The sequence below is a fragment of the Oryctolagus cuniculus genome, chromosome 20, assembly GCF_051225735.1.
Source record: "Oryctolagus cuniculus isolate XC-2025 breed Fujian yellow rabbit chromosome 20, ASM5122573v1, whole genome shotgun sequence".
NCBI lineage: Eukaryota > Metazoa > Chordata > Mammalia > Lagomorpha > Leporidae > Oryctolagus > Oryctolagus cuniculus.
The window spans coordinates 27,916,042-27,939,760 of NC_142886.1; the positions used below are offsets into that span (position 1 = coordinate 27,916,042).

The 23,719-nt window shown below is 46.2% G+C and overlaps 1 protein-coding gene and 1 long non-coding RNA gene across 3 annotated transcripts; one reads left to right on the forward strand and one right to left on the reverse strand.

The window, feature by feature from the left end:
- Positions 1-630: 630 nt before the first annotated feature.
- ALKBH1 (alkB homolog 1, histone H2A dioxygenase) lies at positions 631-23,716 on the reverse strand. Of its 2 annotated transcripts, none has more exons than XR_016226640.1 (6): positions 23,495-23,716; positions 20,553-20,661; positions 15,308-15,470; positions 8,296-8,386; positions 2,514-2,652; positions 631-1,790 (listed from the first exon to the last, which is right to left on the reverse strand). XR_016226640.1 is itself a non-coding variant. In XM_002719624.6 (6 exons), exons 1-6 carry the CDS (start codon positions 23,714-23,716, stop codon positions 1,361-1,363), a joined length of 1,209 nt encoding a protein of 402 aa, XP_002719670.4. In that variant the 3' UTR covers positions 631-1,360. The 2 variants fall into 2 exon arrangements, 1 of the variants encoding a protein (XP_002719670.4); XM_002719624.6 differs by having other exon boundaries at positions 2,514-2,707.
- LOC103351680 (uncharacterized) lies at positions 13,013-15,173 on the forward strand. The gene is made up of 2 exons (XR_519411.5): positions 13,013-13,134; positions 15,006-15,173. It is a non-coding gene; the product is annotated as an uncharacterized LOC103351680 (long non-coding RNA).
- Positions 23,717-23,719: the final 3 nt, after the last annotated feature.

Below are 23,719 nucleotides of genomic sequence, written 5' to 3' on the forward strand. Positions count from 1 at the left end.
CAAATAAGTAAAAATAAATCTTTTATTTTTTAAAAAATGTTTATTATATTTATTTGAGAGAGAGGGAGAGAGAAGTGATAGAGACCTTCCATCTGCTGGTTCACTCCCCAAATGGCTGCAATGACCAAACCCAGGAGCCAGGAGCTCCATCAGGGTCTCCCAGGTGGGTGCAGGGGTCCAAGCACTTTGGCCATCTTCCACTGTTTTTTCAGGCACATTAGCAGGGAGCTGGATTGGAAGTGGAGCAGCTGGAACATGACGCGGTGCCCATATGGGATACTGGTGTTGCAGGCGGTGGCCTTACCTGCTATGCAACAATGCTCGCCCCTAAAAATTAATCTTTAGAAGATGCAGAAAAAAGTACTTGGCTTGGGTATAGAGAGTCGAGTTGGTAGGGGTACAAAGATTAAAACTTAGGGCTTCATGCATTTCTCAACTCTGTTCCATCAGACAAGTGGAGCATCAGAGAATGTTCTCTCCTGTGAGACAGGCACACAGACCACTACTTAGGGTGGAACAAGGGTACAGTGTAGACACAGCCGGAGGGCTTCACCAGCATGAACAATAGCAAGCACAAATAGGAAAAGAGCCAATTCCAGATGCACTAACCTTCAAAGACAGATACAGATCTTTAATTTAAAACTGAGTGAGTTTATTCATGGAGAAAACATTTACAGAATACCCTTGGGGCTTTTTTGGCCCAACAATTAAAACTGCATTACAAATCAAACAGGGAGCATCTGGAGACCTAAGACACATGGAGAAATCACTGTCCCCTATCCTTGGGTCTGCAAATATTTACTGTTTAGGCAAGAGAAACGGCTGTGACTGATTTTCTTTCTAGAGGAGAAGATTTCCAGTTTCAATGTCTCAATGTATACAGGATTCTTCTGTGACAGCCAGGGCAGATCCAAAAATCCAGGGGCAATGGGGGAGTCAGGGTGAGTCTACTGGCTCGCTGAAGCCCGCAAGGTACCCAATGCAGTGAGGAGAGGGGCACTGCATTTCCCATCGGTGAAAGCTGAGGTACTTAACGACTCCGCAGACACGGAAGCTCACTTCCACCTCCCGCCGCGGTAACGGTGGAGGCCGACAGAGCTGCTGTAGACGATGACACCCCTGTGGTATGGTCGACACGCAGCAGAGCCAACATCGAACAGGACCGGAACATGGCAAACACTTTCTGAGCAAAGCGGTGACCAGTTTCCGCTTGAGGTGTGTTCCAAGGCAACGGTCTGATTCAGGCTAAGTCTCTCCCTGTCTGCTTTTGGCTTGTCTTGGTGACAAGTTCCTAGCAACACAAAACAGCGTGGGCATTCACTGGAAGACGCGCTGTATAAAACAACGGGAGCTGCAGGTCTCAGCTGTCGGGGTTTGGCCTTGCCCGTTTAACTTGGCTGTTGTGATCATCCAGACGGCAGGACCCGCCACTGCTGAGGTCTCTTTTTTTCTCCTCTGTGGGCTCCAAGGGGAAGTCCTCATCGGTGGCCAGGACCTGTCGGACAGTCATGTTAACCCGAGCAGTTTTCAAGTAGTTGGAACACACCTGCCAGTCTTGCACAGAACAGGGCTCCACCACCGAGTCTCTGGGCAGGTCCACTGGGAGAGGCGTCTCCAGGCAGCGAGGCAGGCCTTCCCCCTCAGGGTGCGGAAGGACCCGAGGAACTGCGTGGTTCAACAGGCGGCTGGAACCTGACATTACCATGATGTCACCACTGTGCATAAACATGGCTGTGGGGGTCTCATCTCTTTGGAGGCCACCAAGCAGAAAGATGGCTGACTGTCCAAAGCTTCAAAAACAAAAAAAGCAGGCTTCTATTATTAACCGCACTTGAAAAAATTACGCTAACTGCACCCTTTCCTAATTTCAGTTAAAATCCTTCTCATCTGGCTTGTGTCTGAGTGACCAACACGTGATCTGCCACCTAAACCTACGGCAGCCCACAGATCTGCTGCAAAATAAAATCTAATGTAGTTAAATGAGATGATGTGGCAAATGGAGAACTCTGAACATTAACCTAGAATTTTTATTGACTCATCTTTTAAGATTTAAGCCTTCCAATAAAATTATTTGAATCCTTTACTATGTTATCATCCCTTTACTTGAAAGATAAGGCAACTAATAAAACATTTTTTGGCTGGGATAATGGCACAGTAGTGGGAAACCAGGAGAGCAAACTATTCAGGTTTTTGTCTTAGTCTGTCCTTCCCTCCTCTCTTCCAAAAAGGCCACTCCCTTTGCTGGAAGGCCTCTTGTGTGTCTGTTTTTTCCACCATTCCATAGGCATATGCCATTGTCTTAAGTTACTAAATTACAGTTACTATCATTTAGTCATTGCTTTTAAAGGACTAGGCGAATTTTACTTTATGATTCATGAAGATGTCCAAAAACAAGAGATTATAGAATCCAGCCATTTGAAATAGTTAACTGGTTTTATTTACTTTTGCTTAAAATGCTTTGGAAAAAAGAACTGAATTATAAAAAGTCCTCCCACCTCCTGGAACCGACCTACCTGAAGGACAGCAGGGGTTTGGAGTGATCTAGTTCAGACCTGTCCACGTGGATGCCCAGGGTGGAGTCCAAGCGGTAGTAGTTCAGGATGCCTGCCTCAGCCCGGAAATCCTGAAAGCCACAGGCAGCGGCCACTTGCTCTGAGAGGAAAGCCAGGTCAGAAGGGAAAGGTGTATAATGATCTGCTGAGTATTTCTTTGGTAAAAATAGGGAAAATAAGAAAAATAAACAATGATCTCAGGAGCACGGGAAACAGGCATAAGATCACCACTTTAAAATCATCAAACTACAAAGCAATGTGAACACTGTCATCATCAGATGTTAGCATTATCCATCCACCCATACGAATCATAAACCACTCAAAACACTCGCACCTGGAGCTTTATCTGGCAGGCGCTGTCCCACGCAGTGATAAACCAGACAAAGTAACACTGCACATGAGGCAATTACTACACTGCTCATAAACAGGATAGTTCTCTTAGGGTAAAAAGTAACTCAAGGGGCTGGTGCCGTGGCTCACTTGGTTAATCCTTGGCCTGCGGTGCCCGTATCCCACATGGGCACCGGATTCTGTCCCAGTTGCTCCTCTTCCAGTCCAGCTCTCTGCTGTGGCCCGGGAGGGCAGTGGAGGATGGCCCAAGTGCTTGGGCCCTGCACCCGCATGGGAGATTAGGAGGAATCACCTGGCTCCAGGTTGGCGCAGCGTGCCGGCCATAGTGGCCATTTGGGGGGTGAACCAACAGAAGGAAGACCTTTCTCTCTGTCTCTCTCTCTGTCTGTCTCTCTCTTACTGTCTACAACTCTACCTGTCAAATAAAAAACAACAACAACAAAAAAGGTAACTCAAAACTGTCATTGCCAAGAGGTACCTAAAGAAACATGACAAACACAGGATCCAAGATTCTGAAACAGAAAATGGCTACTTGATAAAAACAAAGGAAATCTGGGGGCCGGTGCTGTGGCGTAGTCGGTAAAGCTGCCGCCTACAGTGCTGGCATCACATATGGGCGCCGGTTCAAGTCTCGGCTGCTCCACTTCCGATCCAGCTCTCTGCTATGGCCTGGGAAAGCAACAGAAGATGGCCCAAGTCCTTAGGCTCCTGCACCCATGTGGGAGACCCAGAGGAAACTCCTGGCTCCTGGCTTTAGATCAGCTCAGTTCCTGCCGTTACAGCCATCTGGGAAGTGAACCAGTGGATGGAAGACTGACCTTTCTTTTTATGCCTCTGCCTCACTGTAACTCTGCCTTTCAAATAAAATAAATATTAAAAAAAGAAATCTGAATGAAGTATGGACTTAAGACAAAATTACCATACTAAGCTAGGCTGTCAGTAGAAGAGGGAACTGGCTATGAGATCTCTCTGCACTCTTTCTTCAACGTTTTCTAATAAAACTACCCCCCCCCCAAAACAAAACAAAACAAAACAAAACACAGAGCAGCAACTCAAACAATATGGTCTTTTTTTTTTTTTTTTTTTAAAGATTTACTTTTTGAGAGGCAGAGTTACAGAGAGAGGGAAAGACACAGAGAGAGGGAGATCTTCCATCTGCTAGTTCACTCTCCCAAATGGCTGTAATGGCCAAAGCTGGGCCTATCCAAAGTCAGGAGCTTCTTCTGGGTCTCCCATGCAGGTGCAGGGGCCCAAGGACTCAGGCCACCTCCCACTGCTTCCCAGGCCATTTTCAGGGAGCTGGACTGGAAGTGGAGCAGTCAGGACTCAAAATGGCACCCACATGGGATGCCGGCACTGCAGGCAGAGGCTTAACCTACTACGCCACAGTGCTGTTCCCAGCCAGTTTGGTTTTCTGCCTCTCTGAACAATATGGCTTAGTGCTAATTTCATCAGTCAGTCTGATGGGATGACATGCTCAAGACATCTGGATTGACTCCGAGTTACACTCGCCGTATATAATTCGCCGGAACAGCAAGTCAGCAGTGTGATGAAGACTCTGACCCCCAGCTTTCCAAGCAGATGAGCTGGAAGACTATTCTGGCAGCACAAGGACACTCTTCCCTTGTCTTATGCTCCACTGCTTCCCTTGCTAAATCAACTTCAGACCTGGTTAGAAAACCCACTGTCCCCCAGGCCGCCTCCGGTGTCCTGACGCATTCCAGCCGGAGCAGCAGAATCATGGCTCTGGACAGAAAAGTACTGCTTTTAGCTTCAGGCACATGGAAGACTTATATAAAAAGTCTTCAAACAACAGTCTAGTCTCTTCAGTGGGAACTTCTCCGTTTCTTCATTTTTTTCTTTTACTGAGCCTCAAGTAAGAGTTCCAGTATCTCAAAACTAAAATTGTAGTCAGAGAACTTTAAGGTTTCCCCTATCATTTTTTTTTAAAGATTTATATATTTATTTGAAAGTCAGAGTTACAGAGAGAGAAGGAGAGGCAGAGAGGCAGAGAGAGAGAGAGAGAGAGAGAGGGAGGGAGGGAGGAGAGGAGGGAGGGAGGGAGGGAGGGAGGGAGGGAGAGGGGTCTTCCATCCTTTGGTTCACTCCCCAACTGGGCACAATGGCCAGAGCTGAGCTGATCTGAAGCCAGGAGCCAGGAGCTTCCTCTGGGTCTCCCAAGTGGGTCAGGGGCCCATGGACTTAGGCCATCTTCCACTACTTTCCCAGGCCATAGCAGAGAGTTGGATTGGATGTGGAGCAGCTGGGTCTTGAACCAGCACCCATATGGGATGCTGGTATTGCAGGTGACGGCTTTACCCACTATGCCTCAGCACTGGACCTCCTCTATCATTTTTTAAAAAAATTCTTTACTTTTCTGAAAGATTTAACACAGAAGGAGAGACAGCAAGATCTTCCATCTGCTGGTTCACTCTCCAAATGGCCACAACAACCAGGGCTGGGCCAGACCCAAGCCAGGAGCCAGGAGCTTCTTCTGGGTCTCCTGTGAGTGACAGGGGGCCCAGAGACCTGGGCCATCTTCCGCTGCTTTCCCAGGTGCATTAGCAGGGAGCTGGATCAGAAGTAGAGCAGTCAGGACTTGAACCAGCATCCATATGGGATGCTGGCATATCAGGCAGTGGCTTAACCTGCTATACCACATCGCCAGCCCCTGCTCTATCATAATTTTAGTTCTTTAAGAAAAAATCAACCAGCTAGAGCTGCCATCTTACCCTCAGACAGCCTCTGCTATGATGAAATTATTTCCTTTTTAAGCTTTCAGCCCTATCTAAGCTGTCGCTACGCTACTCGTCTTATAAAAAGCTTTCACTTTTCTCTGATTGATTATGCATTCAGAATTCTGGATCGCTTTCATGCTCAATTTGTCTTAGTAAATTATATTACCTTTGAGGTCCTGGGAGTGACAACATCAACAATCAAAACATTAGCACTAAAAACAATAGCTAACAGTTACTGTGCTCTTGCTTAGAACAGCTAGTCCTGGGCTGTAATCTCTTTAGAGGCATTAACCACTTAACTCTCATAATAACCTTGTAATAGCAGGCACCAGCTTGCTTTACTGTCATCGTTATTGGAGGCAGAATTCAAACCCAACCTGCCTTGCCCAAACTAACTCACCAAGTCACTTCCCTGAATACAAATAACCAGATTCTCATTGAATCTATATTTCTGAAAATCAGAATTACATCACTAATATTTTTTTTTTTTTTTAAAGATTTATTTATTTACTTGAAAGTCAGAGTTGCACAGAGAGAGAGGAGAGGCAGAGAGAGAGTGAGTGAGCACTGTCTTCCATCCACTGGTTCACTCCCCAATTGACCGCAACAGCCGGAGCTTTGCTGATCCGAAGCCAGGAGCCAGGAGCTTCTTCCAGGTCTCCCATGCGGGTGCAGGGGCCCAAGGGCTTGGGCCATCTTCTACTGATTTTCCAGGCCATAGCACAGAGCTGGACTGGAAGAGGAGCAACCGGGACTAGAACCCAGTGCCCATATGGGATGCTGGCGCTTCAGGCCAGGGCATTAACCCACTATGCTACAGCGCTGGCCCCACATCACTAATATTTTTAAAGCAACATCTGTCATTAGCTGGAGCAGCTAATATATTTGTGTTTAAGTTGGTTGACTTAAGCTATAGATCTTTTAGAAAGTAACTGGTTAGGGGGCTGGCGCCATGGCACACTAGGTTAATCCTCCACCTGCAGTGCTGGCATCCCATACAGGCATTGGGTTTTAGTTTTGGTTCCTCCTCTTCCAGTCCAGCTCTCTGCTAATGGCCTGGGAAAGCAGTGGAGGATGGCCCAAGTGCTTGGACCCCTGCACCCGCATGGGAGACCAGGAGAAGCACCTGGCTCCTGGTTTTGGATCGGCATAGCTCCGGCCGTTGCAGCCATTTGGGGAGTGAACCAACGGAAGGAAGACCTTTCTCTCTGTCTCTCTCTCTCTCTCACTGTCTGTAACTCTACCTGTCAAATAAATAAATAAATAAATAAATAAATCTTAAAAAAAAAAAGGTAACTGGTTAGGAACACAGAAAATGATCTATATCAATGTGTTTTTATTCAGTTTACTCTTATAATCAGCCCTTCCACTTGGTGGCAAACATCTCACTGAGCCAATAGCTACTGACAAAGGAGGGATTGGAGATTCTCTGAAGCAGACAGAACAGGAAAGAAACTGTACCTCAAGAAAACAAGGAACTTGGTTAGTTGTAGGAAATCCTTTCTTACCGCTTTCCTGCCCAGATGTTATATAGCAGGTAGAGGTATCTAGATCTTGGAAGTGCTTTTGTGAGAAGAGAACATTAGAACTACACAACACTTCTTAAAAGAAAGTTATTTATTTGAAAGGCAGAGTGACAGCAAGAGTTCTTATATCCAATGGTTCACTCCCCAAATGGCCCCAAGTGCCAACTCTGGGACACATTAAAGGCAAAAATTCCATCCTGGTGGCAAGGGCCTAATATCTGGGCCATCCTCCGCAGTCTTCCCAGGCACATTAGCAGGAAGCTGGATCAGAAGCAGGATAGCTGGGACTCAAACTGGCTATTTTATAAAGGATGCCAGAATGACAAATAATGGCTTAACCCCCTGCACCACAATGCTGGCCCCGACATGGAGTTGCTGCTTTTTCTTTTCCTTTTTCATTTAATGGCAAAGAGAGAGAGAGAGAGAGAGAGAGAAAGAGAGAGATTGAGAGATTGAGTGAATGTGGTTCACTCCTTAAATGGATGCAGCAGCCAGGTCTGGGCCAGGCTGAAGCCAAGGGCTCCATCTAGGTCTCCCACTTGGGTAGCAGGGGCTCAAGCTCTTGGGCTATCATCTGTTGCCTTCTCAAACACATTAGCAAGAAGCTGGATTGGAAGTAGAGCAGCTGGGACTCAAACCAGCATTCCAACATGGGATGTTAGTGTTGCCTTAACCCACTGCACCACAATGTCTGCCTCCACAGAGCTTCTTTTTCTTCCTTTTTTTTTTTTTTAAATTTAATTATTTGAAAGGCAGAGTTACAGAGAGACAAAAGGCATGTGTTTGACAGAAAGAGAGATAGAGAGATTCCATCTAATGGTTCACTCCCCAAAAGACAACAGCTGGGTCTAGGCCAGGCCAAAGCCAGGAGCCAGGAGCTTCTTCCAGGGCTCCCTCATGGGTGGCAGGAGCTCTTCTGCTGCCTTTCCAAATGCAGCAGCAGGGAGCTGGATTGGAAGTGGAGCAGCTGGGATGCTGGAGCTGCAGGCAGTGGCTTAACCTGCTGTGCTGCAATGGCGGCCCCAGTAATCTTGTACTTCAAGGGTGGCCTGGAAGAAATCCAACTATGGCCCACCCAAGCATATAAACAGAAACCAAAGCAAAAAACAATGAAGACAATCTGAATACCTTACTGTCCCAGTTATAATGGTAGCCCAGGGTGACCCAGCGCAGCTTCTCCAGTAAACTCCGAGGTCTCCGTTTATTCACTCCTTTGCACCTGCAAAGATTGGCAACAAGAGGATTTATTCAGCTCAAATGGCAGCAACAGCCCTCTGGGTGGACCCTGCAGTCTACATTTAATATTCCATGGCATAAGCTGTTAGCCACAGTTTGGAGGGGAAACTGGAACAAGTCACTAAGAATACAAAAGAAAAAAACACATTACGGTTCTGATGTCCAGTTCTTGGTTCTAAATCCACTGCTGACTGGAATACATTTTAAATGACAAGTGTCCAGCACCTCAATAATGACAGCAATGTCCTTGCCTGTCTGTGGAAAATGGGGCTAAGAGCACTACGGGCACTGCAAACACAGCTAACAACACACATGGGTCACTAGTCAGTACTACGTCTCCACTGATGGTGGCTTCCCAGAATTGCACGTCAGGGGGAAAAAGTTTGGTGAAAATCTAATATACAATCAAACATACATGGTTTAACATGACTTCTCTCACCCTATGTAACATGGCTTACACAATTGAGGCCTACCTATCAATTAAGGCATCGTTGTAATTGACTTGGTTTCTGACATCCCCTGTTCAAACCCCAGCAGTTTTCTGTAAGAGAAGGCCTCTTCCTGCAGTTGTAACTTGTCTGCTCAAATCCACAAAACTGCTTTGTTCTAAAGAGAAAGCTTGTTTTGTTTATCTGTAAATATCTAAAAATATGACAGTGCTAGGCTTAATCATTTTAATCAATTCTTCTTCATATAATTTATATCATTAATCAAACAAAACATTTTTTGTTCCACACCACAGCTGTTTAAAAAACGCAAGTTCAGACTCCTTAAAGGAGTTTATATTCTATAGACTTATTTAGTTATTTGAAAGTTAAGAGTCAGAGAGAGAGGAAGAGGCACAGAGAGAGAGAGAGAGAGGGAGAGAGAATCTTCCATCCACTGGTTCACTCCCCAAATGACCACAACAGCTGACCTGGAGCCAGAAGCTCCCTCTAGATCTCCCATGTGAATGCAGGGGCCCAAGCATTTGGGCCACCTTCCAATGCCTTCCCAGGCACATTAGCAGGGAGCTGGATCAGAAGTGGAGCAGCTAGGTCTTGAACTGGCACCCATATGGGATCCTGGTGTTGCAGGTGGCAGAGGCTTTACCCACAACACCAGCCCCAAGAGTTTATATTCTAACAAGAGATGACATATGCAAGACTGGAAAGCTGAAGTGTAAGTGAGGGGAAAATTCAAGGCAGTATAACTTCTAGTGATACTATGCTAAACTGAATAGCAGAGACTTTGAGGTATACAAGCATTGAGAAAAAGGAAGGGCAAACTCAACTAATTAGTTAAGGCTGTGCGGCAGTGAGGTGGTATGGCACTGAAAAGTGGCCAGCATTTAAGCGGGTGATGATATATGACAGGCACTGCCCAGCATAAACTAAAGCTGAAGACTTATTAGAGGCTCCCATTCTAAGTGTCACTCACTGTGATGTCGGACCAAGAATGCACAGAACAAATGCTATCTGCCCTCACAAGGTTTACATTCTAAGGACATCGTGACTCAGATATACATCAAGACCAGCAGACAAAAGGAACGGGATGGACACAGATTTATTCAGGACAGGTGTGCAGAAAGAAACACAGGGCCTGGCTGCTATTCCTGCTTACAAAGACTCCCTGGGTGGGCATTTGGAACTTGGATTTTGGGAGAGTTCACACTATTCCCAGAATTAAGAGTGGCTCACAGTTCAAAAATATGTTTATGTTGAACACCTGCTTTCCTTTGAGTTTAGAATTTTACCAGAGTACCCACATGATCAGTTGCTACTAAAAACCTAGGCACTGAGGTTCTCTGGCAGATCTCTTGACAATCTTGTCACAACTCATTGCCGGGGCAACTAAGCACATCCTGGGAGTTCATTAGCAGAGGATCCCTGCAAACTCAGGCCTGATTTTCCCTGGATTTTAGCTGCACGCGCCTCTTCCCTTTGCTGATTTTTTTTTTTTTTTAAGATCTTTTTATCTGAAAGGCAGAGTTACAGAGAGAGAGAGAGAGAGAGAGAGAGAGAGAGGGAGAGGGAGAGATATCTTCCATCAGCTGGTTTACTCTCCAGTTAGCCAAAACAGTTGGAGCCAAGCCAGGCCAAAGCCAGGAGCTTCTTCCAGGTCTCCAATGTTAGTGCAGGGGCCCAAGCACTTGGGCCATCCTCTGCTGCCTTCCCAGGTGCATTAGCAGGGAGCTGGGTTGGCAATGAAGCAGCTGGGACTAGAACTGGCACCCATGGGATGCCAGCACTGCAGGGCCACAGCTCTGGCCCCTGCTGATGGCTTTTAAATGAAGCTTTCCTTTTTTATTTCAAAGGCAGGAAGGATGAGAAGGGGGGGGGGGAGGGCGAACAAGAGAGCTAGAGAGCAAGCAGGCGAGCAAGAGCAGAAGAGACAGATCTGCTGGTTCATTCCTGCAATGTTCACAACAGTAGCAAGGGCTGGGCTAGGCTAGACTGAACCGTGAACTCAATCTAGATCTCCAACCTGGGTGGCAGGAACCCAACCACTTGAACCATCCTTGCTGACTCTTAAGGTACGCATCAGCAGGAAGCTGGAATCGGGAGAGCTGTTGTTGCGGAGTAACACTTTAAGTGGCTGTCTACAATGCTGGCATCCCATACGGGCATTAGTTTGAGTCCTGGCTGCTCCACTTTCAATCCAACTCCCTGCTAATGTGCCTTGGAAAGCAGCAGCAGATGGCCCAAATGCTTGGGCCCCCGCACCTATGTGTGAGACCCAGAGGAAGCTCCGGGCTGTTGCAGCCACCTGGGGAGTGAACAGGCGATTAGAAACCTCTCGCTCCGTAACTCCAACTTTCAAACAAACAAATCTTGAAAAAAAAAAAAAAAAAAAGAGGAAAAAGAGGCCAGTGCTGAGGCATAGCAGGGTAAAGCTGCTGCCTGCAGTGCCAGCATCCCGTATAGGCACTAATTCGTGTCCCGGCTGCTCCACTTCCAATCCAGCTCTCTGCTATGGCCTGGGAAAGCAGTGGAAAATGACCCAAGACCTTGGGCCCCTGCATCTGAGTAGGAGACCCAGATGAAGCTCCTGGCTTCAGATTGGTACAGCTCTAGCCGTGGTGGCCATCTGGGGAGTGAACTAGCAGATGGAAGACCTCCATCCCTCCCTCTCTCTCTCTCTCTGCCTCTCTAATAAATAAATAAATCCTAAAAACAACAACAACAACAAAAAAAAAACAAAAACAAACAAACAAAAAAACTGAATTGCAGATGCGAAGCTATCAAACAAAATGACATGACTACTACATTCTAGGCAGAGAACAGACTGAAGAGGGGTGAGAGCAGACATAGGGAATTTAGGCGGCTACGCAGTCGTTTAGATAAGAAATAATGGTGGATGGCTGGCGCCGTGGCTCAAAGGCTAATCCTCCGCCTTGTGGTGCCGGCACACTGGGTTCTAGTCCCAGTCGGGGTGCGGATTCTGTCCCCCTCAAACGCCTGTAACAGCCATAATTGGACCAAACCCAAGCCAGGAGCCAGGAAATTCATCGGGATCTCCCACATGGATGGCAGGGACCCAAGTAATGGGGCCATCATCCACTGCTTTACAAAGGGGCATTAGAAGGAATGTGGATGGGAAGTGGGGCAACAGGGACTTAAACTATGACTATCACGGAACGTGCTGGTGTCAGAGTGGCAGCTTCACCTGCTACACCGCAAAGGAGGTTCCAATTTTAGGTTTAGAATGGCCGCATGTTACTGTTGAGATATGCTAGGTTTGACTGATATGGCCTCCTGCTGACAAGACTTTCAGGCTGTTTCTCATTTTCTGTTATAAACAAAAACTGCTGCAATGAAGGGCTTGCACCTACTGTACTCTTACATGAGCACCTGTAGTTAGGAATGAAACAGAACTCAGGTGCCCTCATATTGGGATCAGTCCTATTTTCGCCTCTAAGTTCAAGTATTTCTTCATTTCCTTCTCAAAATTTCTTCTCTCTGATTGGAGAATTTTAGAATGTTAAGATTCAAAGGATCCTTAGAGGTCTTCTAGCTCAGAGGGTCTCAATGTGGGAAGACATTGTGGTATGTAATCAGAATTCCCCTGGAACCTTTATAAAAGACCCTTTTCCTTCGTTTTTCTTTATTTTTATTTTTGGCCATTTTATATGATTAATATGCTTGCAGATGTACCTGTATATTTTCCCTTTTATCTGTTCTTTTTTATTTTTATTTATTTGAAAGACAGAGTTAGAGAGAGAGGTAGAGCCACAAAAGAAAGGTGTTCCATCTGCTAGTTCACTCCCCAAATGACAGCAATGGCCAGAGCTGAGCTGATCCAAAGCCAGGAGCCAGGAGTTTCTTCCGGGTCTCCCACGTGGGTGCAGGGGCCCAAGGACTTGGGTCATCTTCTACTGGTTTCCCAGGCCATTAGCAGAGAGCTGGAATGGAAGTGGAGCAGCTGGGATTCAAATCAGTGCCGACATGGGATGCTGGCACTGCAGGCCAGGGCTTTAAGCTATTGCGCCACAGAGCCGGCCCCAACCCTCTTCCTTTGTAACAGACCCTGGGAAAGTTGGGAGAGCACCCTCCTAACGCCAGCATGGCTCACAGACTATGATTCCATCATCTTGGATGATTTATCCATTCTAACACCTCCACTTCCCACAGGAGACAACAGCAACACAGATCACAGTGACAGAATGAGAACTAGGGACCCAATTGATTTTCAATGCCGCCAGCACAGTGTCTGAGTATACCAATTTCATCCAACCCTTGACAACATAAGGTATGATTACCACGTTTTTATTTTTGCTAATTTATTGGATAAAAAATATATCTCACCATTGTTTACAGGATGATTTATTACAAAGATTCATCTGAGCTATCTCGGAAGACAGCCAGGATTTCTGCAAAGTCATATGTCAGAAGGGAAAAAATCAATTACTTGAAAACACAGGCTGGTTTATAACAATAAGCTCCTTAATTTCACTCAACCAAGATCTTCCTATTTTGTTCTCAGTTCTAAAAAGACATCACTAAAAGCTTAAGAGTGGTTTTTCTTCACTGTTCCTGCCTATACCATACCTACCATAAATACCAAGAAGGCTTTAAAAAGGAAAGTCACTGATTTTTAATTTTTTCCTTTTCAACTTAAAAAAATCTTCTACTGCCCACTGTCAGAACCAGCTTGCTAGTTTCTGAAGATTGTACCACTGGGACCACTGAAGACCAAACAGGACTCAAAGCTGGCAGAATGGTTTTAATAGGTATAATTCTAGGGCCCTCTCACATATTACCTTGTTTAATTCTCACACTATTCACTAAAGCAAGGACTGTTAGAAGGCACAGAAAGGTTAAGAAACTTGCTCAAGCTTACACAGCTAGTAAGTGGTAGAGTCAGGTCTGAACAGTTAATCTGACTCCAGAATTGGTGCTCTATGCCACTGAAAACTTTACAACCTAGACCTAACCTACCTCCCCGCTGCGTGTTTTTCCAATCCTACTCATGACCTTCAGGGTGCATTTTTCACAATCTCTTCTAACCTAGCCACCTAAGTAATCATCCCCATTATATCTTATAAACTCCATTTGTGCACCTGCCAAATTGTTTCTAATATGTTTATGTCTATGTCCTCAACTAAACGCCAAATTCCTTGAAGACAGAAACTGCTTCTTACCTGTCTTTGAACCTCTAATACTCATACACAGTGTCTGACAAACAGCAGCAACTCCAGAGAGCTGCTGAATAAGCACACGAAGGCACTGCACACGTCCTGTGCTCCCATCTCACAGAACTTCTGCCTTAAACACTAAATCTCTGGTCAAGATGCTTTCTCTACCAAACACAGCCTTTTCCGATTTTTGAGTGGCAAACTCCTAATCATGCCTAAAGATCAGTTCAAATGCACACAAACAAATAAAAAAAAATAATATAGGGGCCGGCGCTGTGGCATAGCGGGTAAAGCCGCCGCCTGCAGTGCTGGCAACTCATATGGGCGCTGGTTCGAGTCCTGGCTGCCCCACTTCCGATCCAGCTCTCTGCTATGACCTGGGAAAGCAGTACAAGATGGCCCAAGTCCTTGGGCCCCTGTACCGCGTGGGAGACCCGGAGAAAGCTCCTGGCTCCTGACTTTGGATCAGCGCAGCTCTGGCCATTTTAGACAATTGGGGAGGGGACTGGCAGATGGAAGATCTCTCTCTCTGCCTCTGCCTCTCTGTAACTCTGCCTTTTAAGTAAGTAAAGAAATCATTTTTAAAAAATACAGTCAATGAATAAATTATTTTTCTTGACACCTATACCCTGTGTGGAAGAATAACTTCCTCCTTTGTAAACTCACAATGCTTCCCTAAACCCATCATAACCCATTCTGAACTCTGCTGTTATAATTTCAGTAGGTAGCTGAGTTCCTGCCATAAACTATGCACTACTGAGTGCAGAACTACCTGTTCATTTTTGTGTCTCCAATGCCTAGCAGCATGCCTGGTACAGAACTGACCCTCAATAAGCACTTGTGGAATAATGGAATGGATGTTGAAACACTGGGAGGTACAGATATTAACTTCATGTGTTATAATAACTTATCACAAAACAATGAGTAGCAATGATTTCCTCTTAGAAGAGGGAAGTAAACAATTTTCAATCTTGCTTTTCTATAGGCCACCAGAAGTCTTCAAAGGAAGTCATTTTAAAGTAGAAAAAGGAGCTAAGGCTGATGAAAACAGACTATCGATGATTAAAGAGGATGAACTCAGTATGTAAGTTATGATAAGCAAATCTTTAAAATGGATCTCCACTTGATATAAATGTCAAAGCATCTGTCCAAACGTTCCTGGGGAAAAGCTAATGTGCTGTATCGTGTGGAAACAATGAGGGGAAAATCAGAAGCCAGTGCTTCATCTGCACTGTTACAGAACAGTTAACTTAATGACTTGGGCTGACTCTCACTGAAAAGACTTACCTCAGAAACTCCTTGCTCTGCTCCCACAGATCCTGGGTCTCCTCGTTAGTCATGTGTTTGTCCAGGTTACACACATTAGGTTTCTGGGAGTATAACTTAAGGCACTGCTTCACCCAGTGCCACTGGTGACCCGGGAGGAAGGGGTTGGGGATAAAAATAAATCCTACATAAAAGATGGGCAGAGGAAAAGGAGAGGGGAGAATCCTCCAGTTATTCAGGTGATTTCTGACATCCTTATATCCTCTACTCTGCTGTTTACCCCCACATCCTTTTAGTCATACTTCACGTTCATGTAAAGTTAGTTTTCTTTCTTTTTATAAGATTTACTCATTTATTTGAAAGGCAGAGTTACAGAGAGGCAGAGGCAGAGAGAGAGAGAGAGAGAGAGAGAGAGAGAGAGAGAGGTCTTCCATCCTCTGGTTCACTCCCCAAATGGCCACAACAGCTGGAGCTGTGCCAATCCAAAGGCAGGAGCCAGAAGCTTCTTCCAGGTCTTGCATGCGGGTGTAGAGGCCCAAGAACCTGGGCCATCTTCCACTGCTTTCCCAGACCACAGCAGAGAGCTGGATCAGAAATGGAGGAGCTAAGACTTGAACCAGTGCCCATGTGGGATGCTGGCACTGCAGGCAGCAGCTTTACCCACTACACCACAGTGCTGCTACCCAGAAAGTAAAGTTTTGAAGAACATTGGACATTTACAACCATACAAATAAATCTAGCTTTCTGGGTCATTTTCAAGAGAAACAGACACTCAACAAAGTTAATTGTCTACTGTGTTACTTCAAAGAAAACTTCAGAAGTGGAAGTGCCCAAAGCCTACCCTCCTCTTTTCGTCCGGCACTGCCATCTGCAGTCAGCCGAGCCTTCTCTCCCTCCCTACTTCATTTAGCCCAGGCGCAGCAGGCTGACGTCTTCCTCGACTTTAACTAAAATACAGATCTGAAAGTCACCACCCAATGAACAGAGTGTTGCTCACTCTCCTACTTTGTGCTTCAGCTTCCAGTCTATTCTCCTATATGTGGCTTCACAATGTGCGGCTGGGACCTGCCAACTACATTTCTTCTTTGTCTACTGACTCCCTGCTCACTTGTGCTCACAGGGGGCACTAATGGAGGACTGCAGGAGAGAAGATGGCTTCATGTAGCTTTTTCACTCACTGGAACCTAATTCATTATGCTGTCTCCTCAAAAGTTTAAGACCTGGCTCTAATGACCTCTCTTCCATGCACCTAAAGTCAGTAATTCCAAGTGTTTGTTTCCCCACCAGTTGCAGAGTCACAGCTGCTTCCTGCAGTCGTTACCTTGCGGTATCTCAGTGCTTCCTTTTTTTTTTTTTTTTTTTTTTTGGACAGGCAGAGTTAGACAGTGAGAGAGACAGAGAGAAAGGTCTTCCTTCCGTTGGTTCGTACCCGAAATGGCCGCTAAGGCTGGCGCTGTGCCGATCTGAAGCCAAGAGCCAGGTGCTTCCTCCTGGTCTCCTGTCGCTCCCCGTCTTCATGGAGGAACGACACAGGACCCTGCGCTGTTCTTCTGTCTGCTCGGCCCTTCCCGGGTTTGCTGCTGGTTCTTCCCGGGTTGGCTACCGTCCCTTCCACCTCCGTGGAAGGGCGGTTCCCCCTGGCCACTTTCCCCACTTCTGCGGGGGAGCGGCACACCGCCAGCCGGCTCTCTCGGGGGCTGCACAGGTGTTCCTTCAGATAGATGTTCCCCTTAGATGTTCCTGGTGCATGTTGTCTCTCTCCTCCTTTATAGTCCTCTTCCGCCAATCCCAACTCTGCTACCCACACGCCGAGTACGCTGCTCTCCTCCAATCAGGAGTAGGTCCTACAGTTTATTGGTTGAACTGGAGGCAGCTGCATAGAAGCTGTTTCTCCCTTCTCAGCGCCATATTGTGGGAGAGCAGATGCATAGAATAAGTCTTAATTCCAGTAACTTAGTCTAGTCCGGGTTGCTCCCCACAGTCTCCCATGTGGGTGTAGGGCCCAAACACTTGGGCCATCTTCCACTGCCCTCCCGGGCCACAGCAGAGAGCTGGACTGGAAGAGGGGCAACCGGGACTAGAACCTGGTGCCCATATGGGATGCCGGTGCCGCAGGCAGAGGATTAGCCAAGTGAGCTATAGCGCCGGCCAGCGGGTACTATTTTAATACACATTTTACACACGAAGAAACTGAGTCCAAGAGAGACGAAGTAATTTGCCCAAGATGATAGGGTTGGTAGGTGGCAGAGCAAGGATATGAACCCAGATAGCTGGCACTAGAACTTCATAACTACTGGTCTTCACTACTACTTCTTCTTCTTTTTGTTTATTTATTTGAAAGTCAGAGTTACACAGAGAGAGAAGGAGAGGCGGAGAGGCGGAGAGGCGGGGAGAGAGAGAGAGAAAGAGAGAGGTGTCTTCCATCCGCTGGTTCACTCCCTAATTGGCTGCAATGCCTGGAGCTGTGCTGATCCGAAGCCAGGGCCAGGAGCTTCTTCTGGGTCTCCCATGCGGGTGCAGGGGCCCAAGGTTTTGGGCCATCTTCCACTGCTTTCCCAGGCCATGGCAGAGAGCTGGATCGGAAGTGGAACAGCCGGGTCTCGAACCAGCGCCCATATGGGATGCAGGCACTGTATGTGGTGGCTTTACCCACTACGCCACAGCGCCGACCCTGGTCTTCACTACTTCTTAACCCTTCTTATTCTTCTTCTCCTTTAGATTTATTTTACTGATCCGAAAGATAGAGTTAGAGAGAGAGGTAGAGACAGAGAGAGGTCTTCCATCCACTGGTTCACTCTACAAATGGCCCCCAACGGCCAGAGCTGAGCTGATCTGAAGCCAGGAGCTGAGAGCTTCATCCAGGTCTCCCACATGGGTGCAGGCGCCCAAGGACTTGGGACATCCTCTGCTGCTTTGCCAGTGCTGTAGGCGGGGGCGTTAACCCACTGCGCCACAGTGCGAGCCCCTCCGATCCTTCTTGTACATGACACCTTTTCAAATGTTGCTGTCATGTTCCTCTGAAAGTCCCTCTTCTCTGGACTAAGTTTCCTGACCTCCTCCTGCTCACTCTTCTAAAAACTGGTTTGATAAACTCATGCTCCTTCAGAATAAGTGAGATCCAAAAGTAAACATCGTCCTTCTGATCAGCCCAGAGTAAGAGGAGACTGTTATCTCCTTTTGGACGTTACATTCCTATTCAATCCAGCCTGCACTGATAGGGAGGACAGAACAAAACTGCAAAGGACATGAGGCACCAACCCACATGAAGAACTTAAGCAGGAAATCCTAGAAAATCTCATAAAGCAGGTACACTGGTTTGGAAAATACAAAAGTGAAAACTTCGTAGTCTGAACAGTTTTTTAAGAAGGCCCAAAGGGAAAGCAGCAGAAGATGGCCCAAGTCCTCGGGCCCCCACACCCGCGTGGGAGACTCGGAAGAAGCTCCTGGCTCCAGGCTTTGGATTGGTGCAGCTCTGGCCATTGTGGCTACCTGGTGAGTGAACCAGTAGATGGAAGACCTTTCTTTCTCTGCCTCTCCTTCTCTCTCTGTATAACTCTGACTTCCAAAGGAACAGAAAATCATGGCGTTGAAAACAGGCACTACAGATAAAAGTTAAAAGAGCAGCCTCCAAGGAACAAGTATGAAAAAGATCGTTGGTGAAACATGTTCTAAATTCACTCAAACTCATGGAGACTGGCGCTTTCACACATCAAAATCATCATTCAATTGTTTTCTTTGTGACTTTGCAGAACTAAAGTGCATGAGGCCTTTTAAGGAAGTAGTATAGCTGTTGTATCGTGTCATACTACTAACAAATATTTTAGTAGTTATACTATACTAAGGCTGTATTAGCCTTGGCCCTTTAATTAATGAAAACTAATACTTCTTTGATTTCTCCTTGCTTTTAACCCACATTTGAAATCACAAGTGTAGGCCGGTGCCGCAGCTCACTAGACTAATCCTCCACCTTGCGGCACCGGCACACTGGGTTCTAGTCCCGGTCGGGGTGCTGGATTCTGTCCCGGTTGCCCCTCTTCCAGGCCAGCTCTCTGCTGTGGCCAGTGAGTGCAGTGGAGGATGGCCCAAGTCCTTGGGCCCTGCACCCCATGGGAGACCAGGATAAGTACCTGGCTCCTGCCATGGGATCAGTGCGCTGCGTCGGCCGCGACGGCCATTTGGGGGGTGAACCAACGGCAAAGGAAGACCTTTCTCTCTCTCTCTCTCACTGTCCACTCTGCCTGTCAAAAAACCAACCAAACAAACAAAAAAGAAATCACAAGTGTAAAATTAACTTTGCGTCTCTTAGAAACAGATGACAGGTAAAATACTGGTCAAACAAAGCATTTTAGTATCTTTTAAATAGTTTATAATAATCTATAGTAGCCCTATGGGCCTAGAAAAAAGGTTAAGTAACATTCCCATTCTTCACTATTACCTTAATTTCTTTATCTGTAAAGTGAATTACACAAAGCAAAAATCAAACTTCACAACTAATGGGGCTGCACTGTGAAGCAGCAGGTTAAGCTGCTGCCTCAATACCAGCATCCCACATGAGCTCCTGTTCAAGTTCTGGCTGCTCCACTTCTGATCCAGCTTCCTGCTAATGTGCCTGCGAAAGCAGAGGAAGATGGCCCAAGTGTCTGGGCCCCTGCTACCCATTTGGGAGATCCTGATGGAGTTCCTGGCTCCTGGGTTTGGATTGTCCGAGCCCAGGTCATTGCAGCCAACTGTGGGGTGAGGGGTGGGGGAGAACCAGAGGATGGAAGGCATCCCTTTCATTACTACCTTTCAAGTAAACAAATTACTCTTTAAAAATAAATTAGCAAAGTCTATTGGGATTTTTTTATATCATTAACTATAACTCTCTTGTTAAAAGCTCAACCTTGATTAACAAGTTTGAAGTTATGGCATTTGTGAATGTAACCAGACTGAAAATTATGAATTATTCTATTACTTAAAGCAGTTCTTCTGCTTGAGTAAATGTTCAGAGTTGTGGCAGACAGCCCAGAGAGTCAAAGTCTTTTTTTTTTCTATTTGTTATGCCACTTCTTGCTATATAAGATAGTCAGTGCTGCCTCTGGTCTACTCTTTGGGAATGTTCTACTCTTTTAGGAATCAACTTCTTAGACAAGGCACAATTTATAATGGATTTGGGAACGGAACATTTATGTTCAGTTTTGTATACTTACTTGCTCACAGTCCCCCCCACCCCTAAAATTAGACAAATGACGAGGAATTCTGCTTCTCTGAGGTCCGCTGCACCTACCAGGATAGCCTTCAAGGCCATACGCTCGCCACTTGCTGACTGGCTGAAGTCCTGCTCTCCGTGCATCGTGCTCACTGACTGAGGACACGCTTAGCTGAGATCTGACGACCTAGTAAGAAGGAAAAAAAAGGTCAGAGGGCTGCTGCTATTTTGTAAGTCTACCCTGAGAACCTGAAACTTCCAAAGACAACACTGATACAGGACAAACCCAGCAGTCAAGTCTGGAATCCTAAGCTTAGCTCCATCACTTGATCTAGGACTTTAGATTAAAGTCACTTGTTAGAGCCTCAGTTTCCTAATCCATACACTATCAAACGCGAGAAAGTTATACAACATTAAGATTATTGGTAATGGGGCAGCAGGTCATGGCTCAAGTAGCTGGGTCTCTGCCACCCACATGTGAGACCAGGATTGAGTTCCAGGCTCCTGGCTTCAGCATGGTCCAGCCCCAGCTGTAATGGGCATTTAGGGAATGAACTAGTAGATGGACGATATCTCCCCGCCCCACCTCTGTGAGTATGTGTGCTTCTGCCTTTTAAATAAATGCAAATAAACTAAAATTTCAAAAATTAAAAACAAATTGGAGTAAGATTTTTTTAAAAAAAGTTTATTTGAAAGAGCCAGAATTGGAGAAAGAATCAGCTGGGCCAAGCTGATGAGCCAGAAACTCCACTTGGGCCATCATTTGTTGCCTTCCAGAGTGTGTCTTAGGAAGCTGGATTAGAAGTGGAGGTTGGGGGCAGGGGCTATAGTGCAGTGGGTCAGTCCTATATGAGGGCCAGTTTGAATCTTGGCTGCTCCACTTATGATCTAGCTCCCTGCTAATGTGCCTGGGGAAGCATTGTAGGATGGCCCAGTAATTGGGCTCCTGATACCCATGTGGGAGACCATGATGGAGTTTCAGGCTCCTAGCTTCAGCCTGGCCCAGCCCAGGCTATTGTGTCATTTGGGGAGTGAGCCAGTGGACAGATCTCTCTTTTGCTGTCTCTCCTCTCTAACTCTGCTTTTCAAATATATAAATAAATCTTTAAAAAAATAAGAAGAGGAAGCGGGACTTGAACCAAGGCACTTTGATATGTGATGTGGGTTTCCCAAAAAAGACTACCTTTTTCCAGGAAACCACACCTTTGTGACTTATGATAGAATTCTTAATTATGAAGGATGTTTGGTATATCAAATATCACAGGGCACAACACATTTTACTTGGTTAGAGCTAACAATACTGCTTTTGGAGGCACCTGGAGATGACTGCTGTTCAAGCAGAGCTATCAGGAACAATAGGCTAGGGAGGGTGAGAGAATGGAAAAAGAGCCATAACCAGAAAGAAAAATGTGCAATGAAATACGGGGAACTCTATCTACTAAGAGTACAACATTCACTATCTTTTAGGTGAAGCTTTTGTTAGTTACTTAAAATGAAAGTACTTCAGCATTTGATGAGTTTTCTTAGCACATTCCAGTATCTTCTGGATGTCTCATAATATTGGTTAAAAGACTCAACATGCAGTTATTTGAATAAGGAGATTAAGGAAAAAACAAAAACAACCGTTATTCTTCCATGAATAAACTTCAGATCTGGCTTATTTTAGAATACGCCAAATGCATTCTTCCAAAGAGAAATTTATCCTATCGCCTTCTCCAAGAGTGAAGGCTTCCAGACAAAATACCAGCATGTGGCTGGTGTATGACCAGGCTCTGCAATAAAATGGCAGTCTGGAACCCTCTGAGAGTCTTGCTCAGCGGAGTTTTCCAGGTACTGAGGGGCTGTTAAAATGTTTTGTGATAATTTCTTGAACAGGTCACACTGAATACTGTACTATAATTCAGCAACACCCTTAGAACTGAAGTACACTATTCAATCTATTTTATCACTGGCCAAACTGAACCAAACTACTAAGCTTTTCAAGTTTTTCTGTATCCTCCCTGGCCAGACTGTTGGCCATCACTGTCGCACTGCTTTGCTCAGCTGTCTTGGAACAGCAACTTCTCTAATTTGCTACTCCGAGCTGGGGAACTAAACTCCCAAGCTTTCATGTACTGGACACATACTTTACTTACTGAGCACCGACTGCTGTAGGTTCTGTGGCAGACACGCAATGAACAGCTGAGTGGCTAAACTCTAAAAGGATACACATACGAGTACTACAATAAAAATCCACGTAAAAGGAGCAGAATGAGGATCTGAGCGGTTCTCCTGAGTTAAATATATTATTCTTGGGATGCAGACTTTGTATTTTTGCAGCTCGGAAGGCCATTTTGGCTAGTGGAGTTGCTGAGAAGCTGAGATTACGAGTATCACAGCCTTCGAGTTTTATTGGATGCTATTAAGCTTGGGAAGAAAGCCTCACACAGACATTTGTGGACAAGAATGAGTGCACATTAACAGACTACACACACATCCTCCACGGTAAAGTGATCCCGAAGAAACAATACCTGTACTAAAGTTGTAGTCGACCCCCGCCCCCTCCTCCCTATTATGTTCTCCTTAGTTCTCAAGGAGAAAAACAGAAACAACCAACAACTTTTGGATTCTATTTATATTCGTTTGCCATTTATTTTCAATTTGGAGGGAATATTTAACTTTTATGACTTTTTCTAAAAGGCCAGGAAGCGGCAGGAATTAGTCTCCCGCACAGCATTTTAACGTCAGATCCCCCAGGGCTCGGGATTACTCCGTGGGGGGACATTCTATGGGGTTAAACGGAAGTATAAATGGAGGATTACGGAAAGGAATGAACCCAAATTCCCAGGCTTTTCTGGCCGCCGCTGGGAACGGCCGGCAGCACAACGCGAGAACGCCAAAGCGTGCTGGCCGGCGCCCAGGGAGGGCGGTGATCGCTTAAAAACAACCAGTCTGGAAGCGAAAAGAGGAGAGGACACGGAAGTCCCCTCGTGAAGTGACGCGAGGCGACCGGGAGGTGCGCGCCGCTCCTTTCTGCGTACCTTATGGGCAGCAGGACCCGTGTCGCGGGAGGTGTGGGTCGCCGAGAAGTCTATGACCCCTCCCAGGTCTGCGGTCCCCGGCCGAATTTGCCGGTAGAAGCGGAAAAGTTTCCGAAAGGCGTCTTCCCCAGGCTCTGTCGCCAGCGTCGCTACAGAGCCCAGGGCCGCCGCCATCTTCCCCATGTCGCCGCCGGGCCCTTTGACCCGGAAGCAGATGCCCATGCT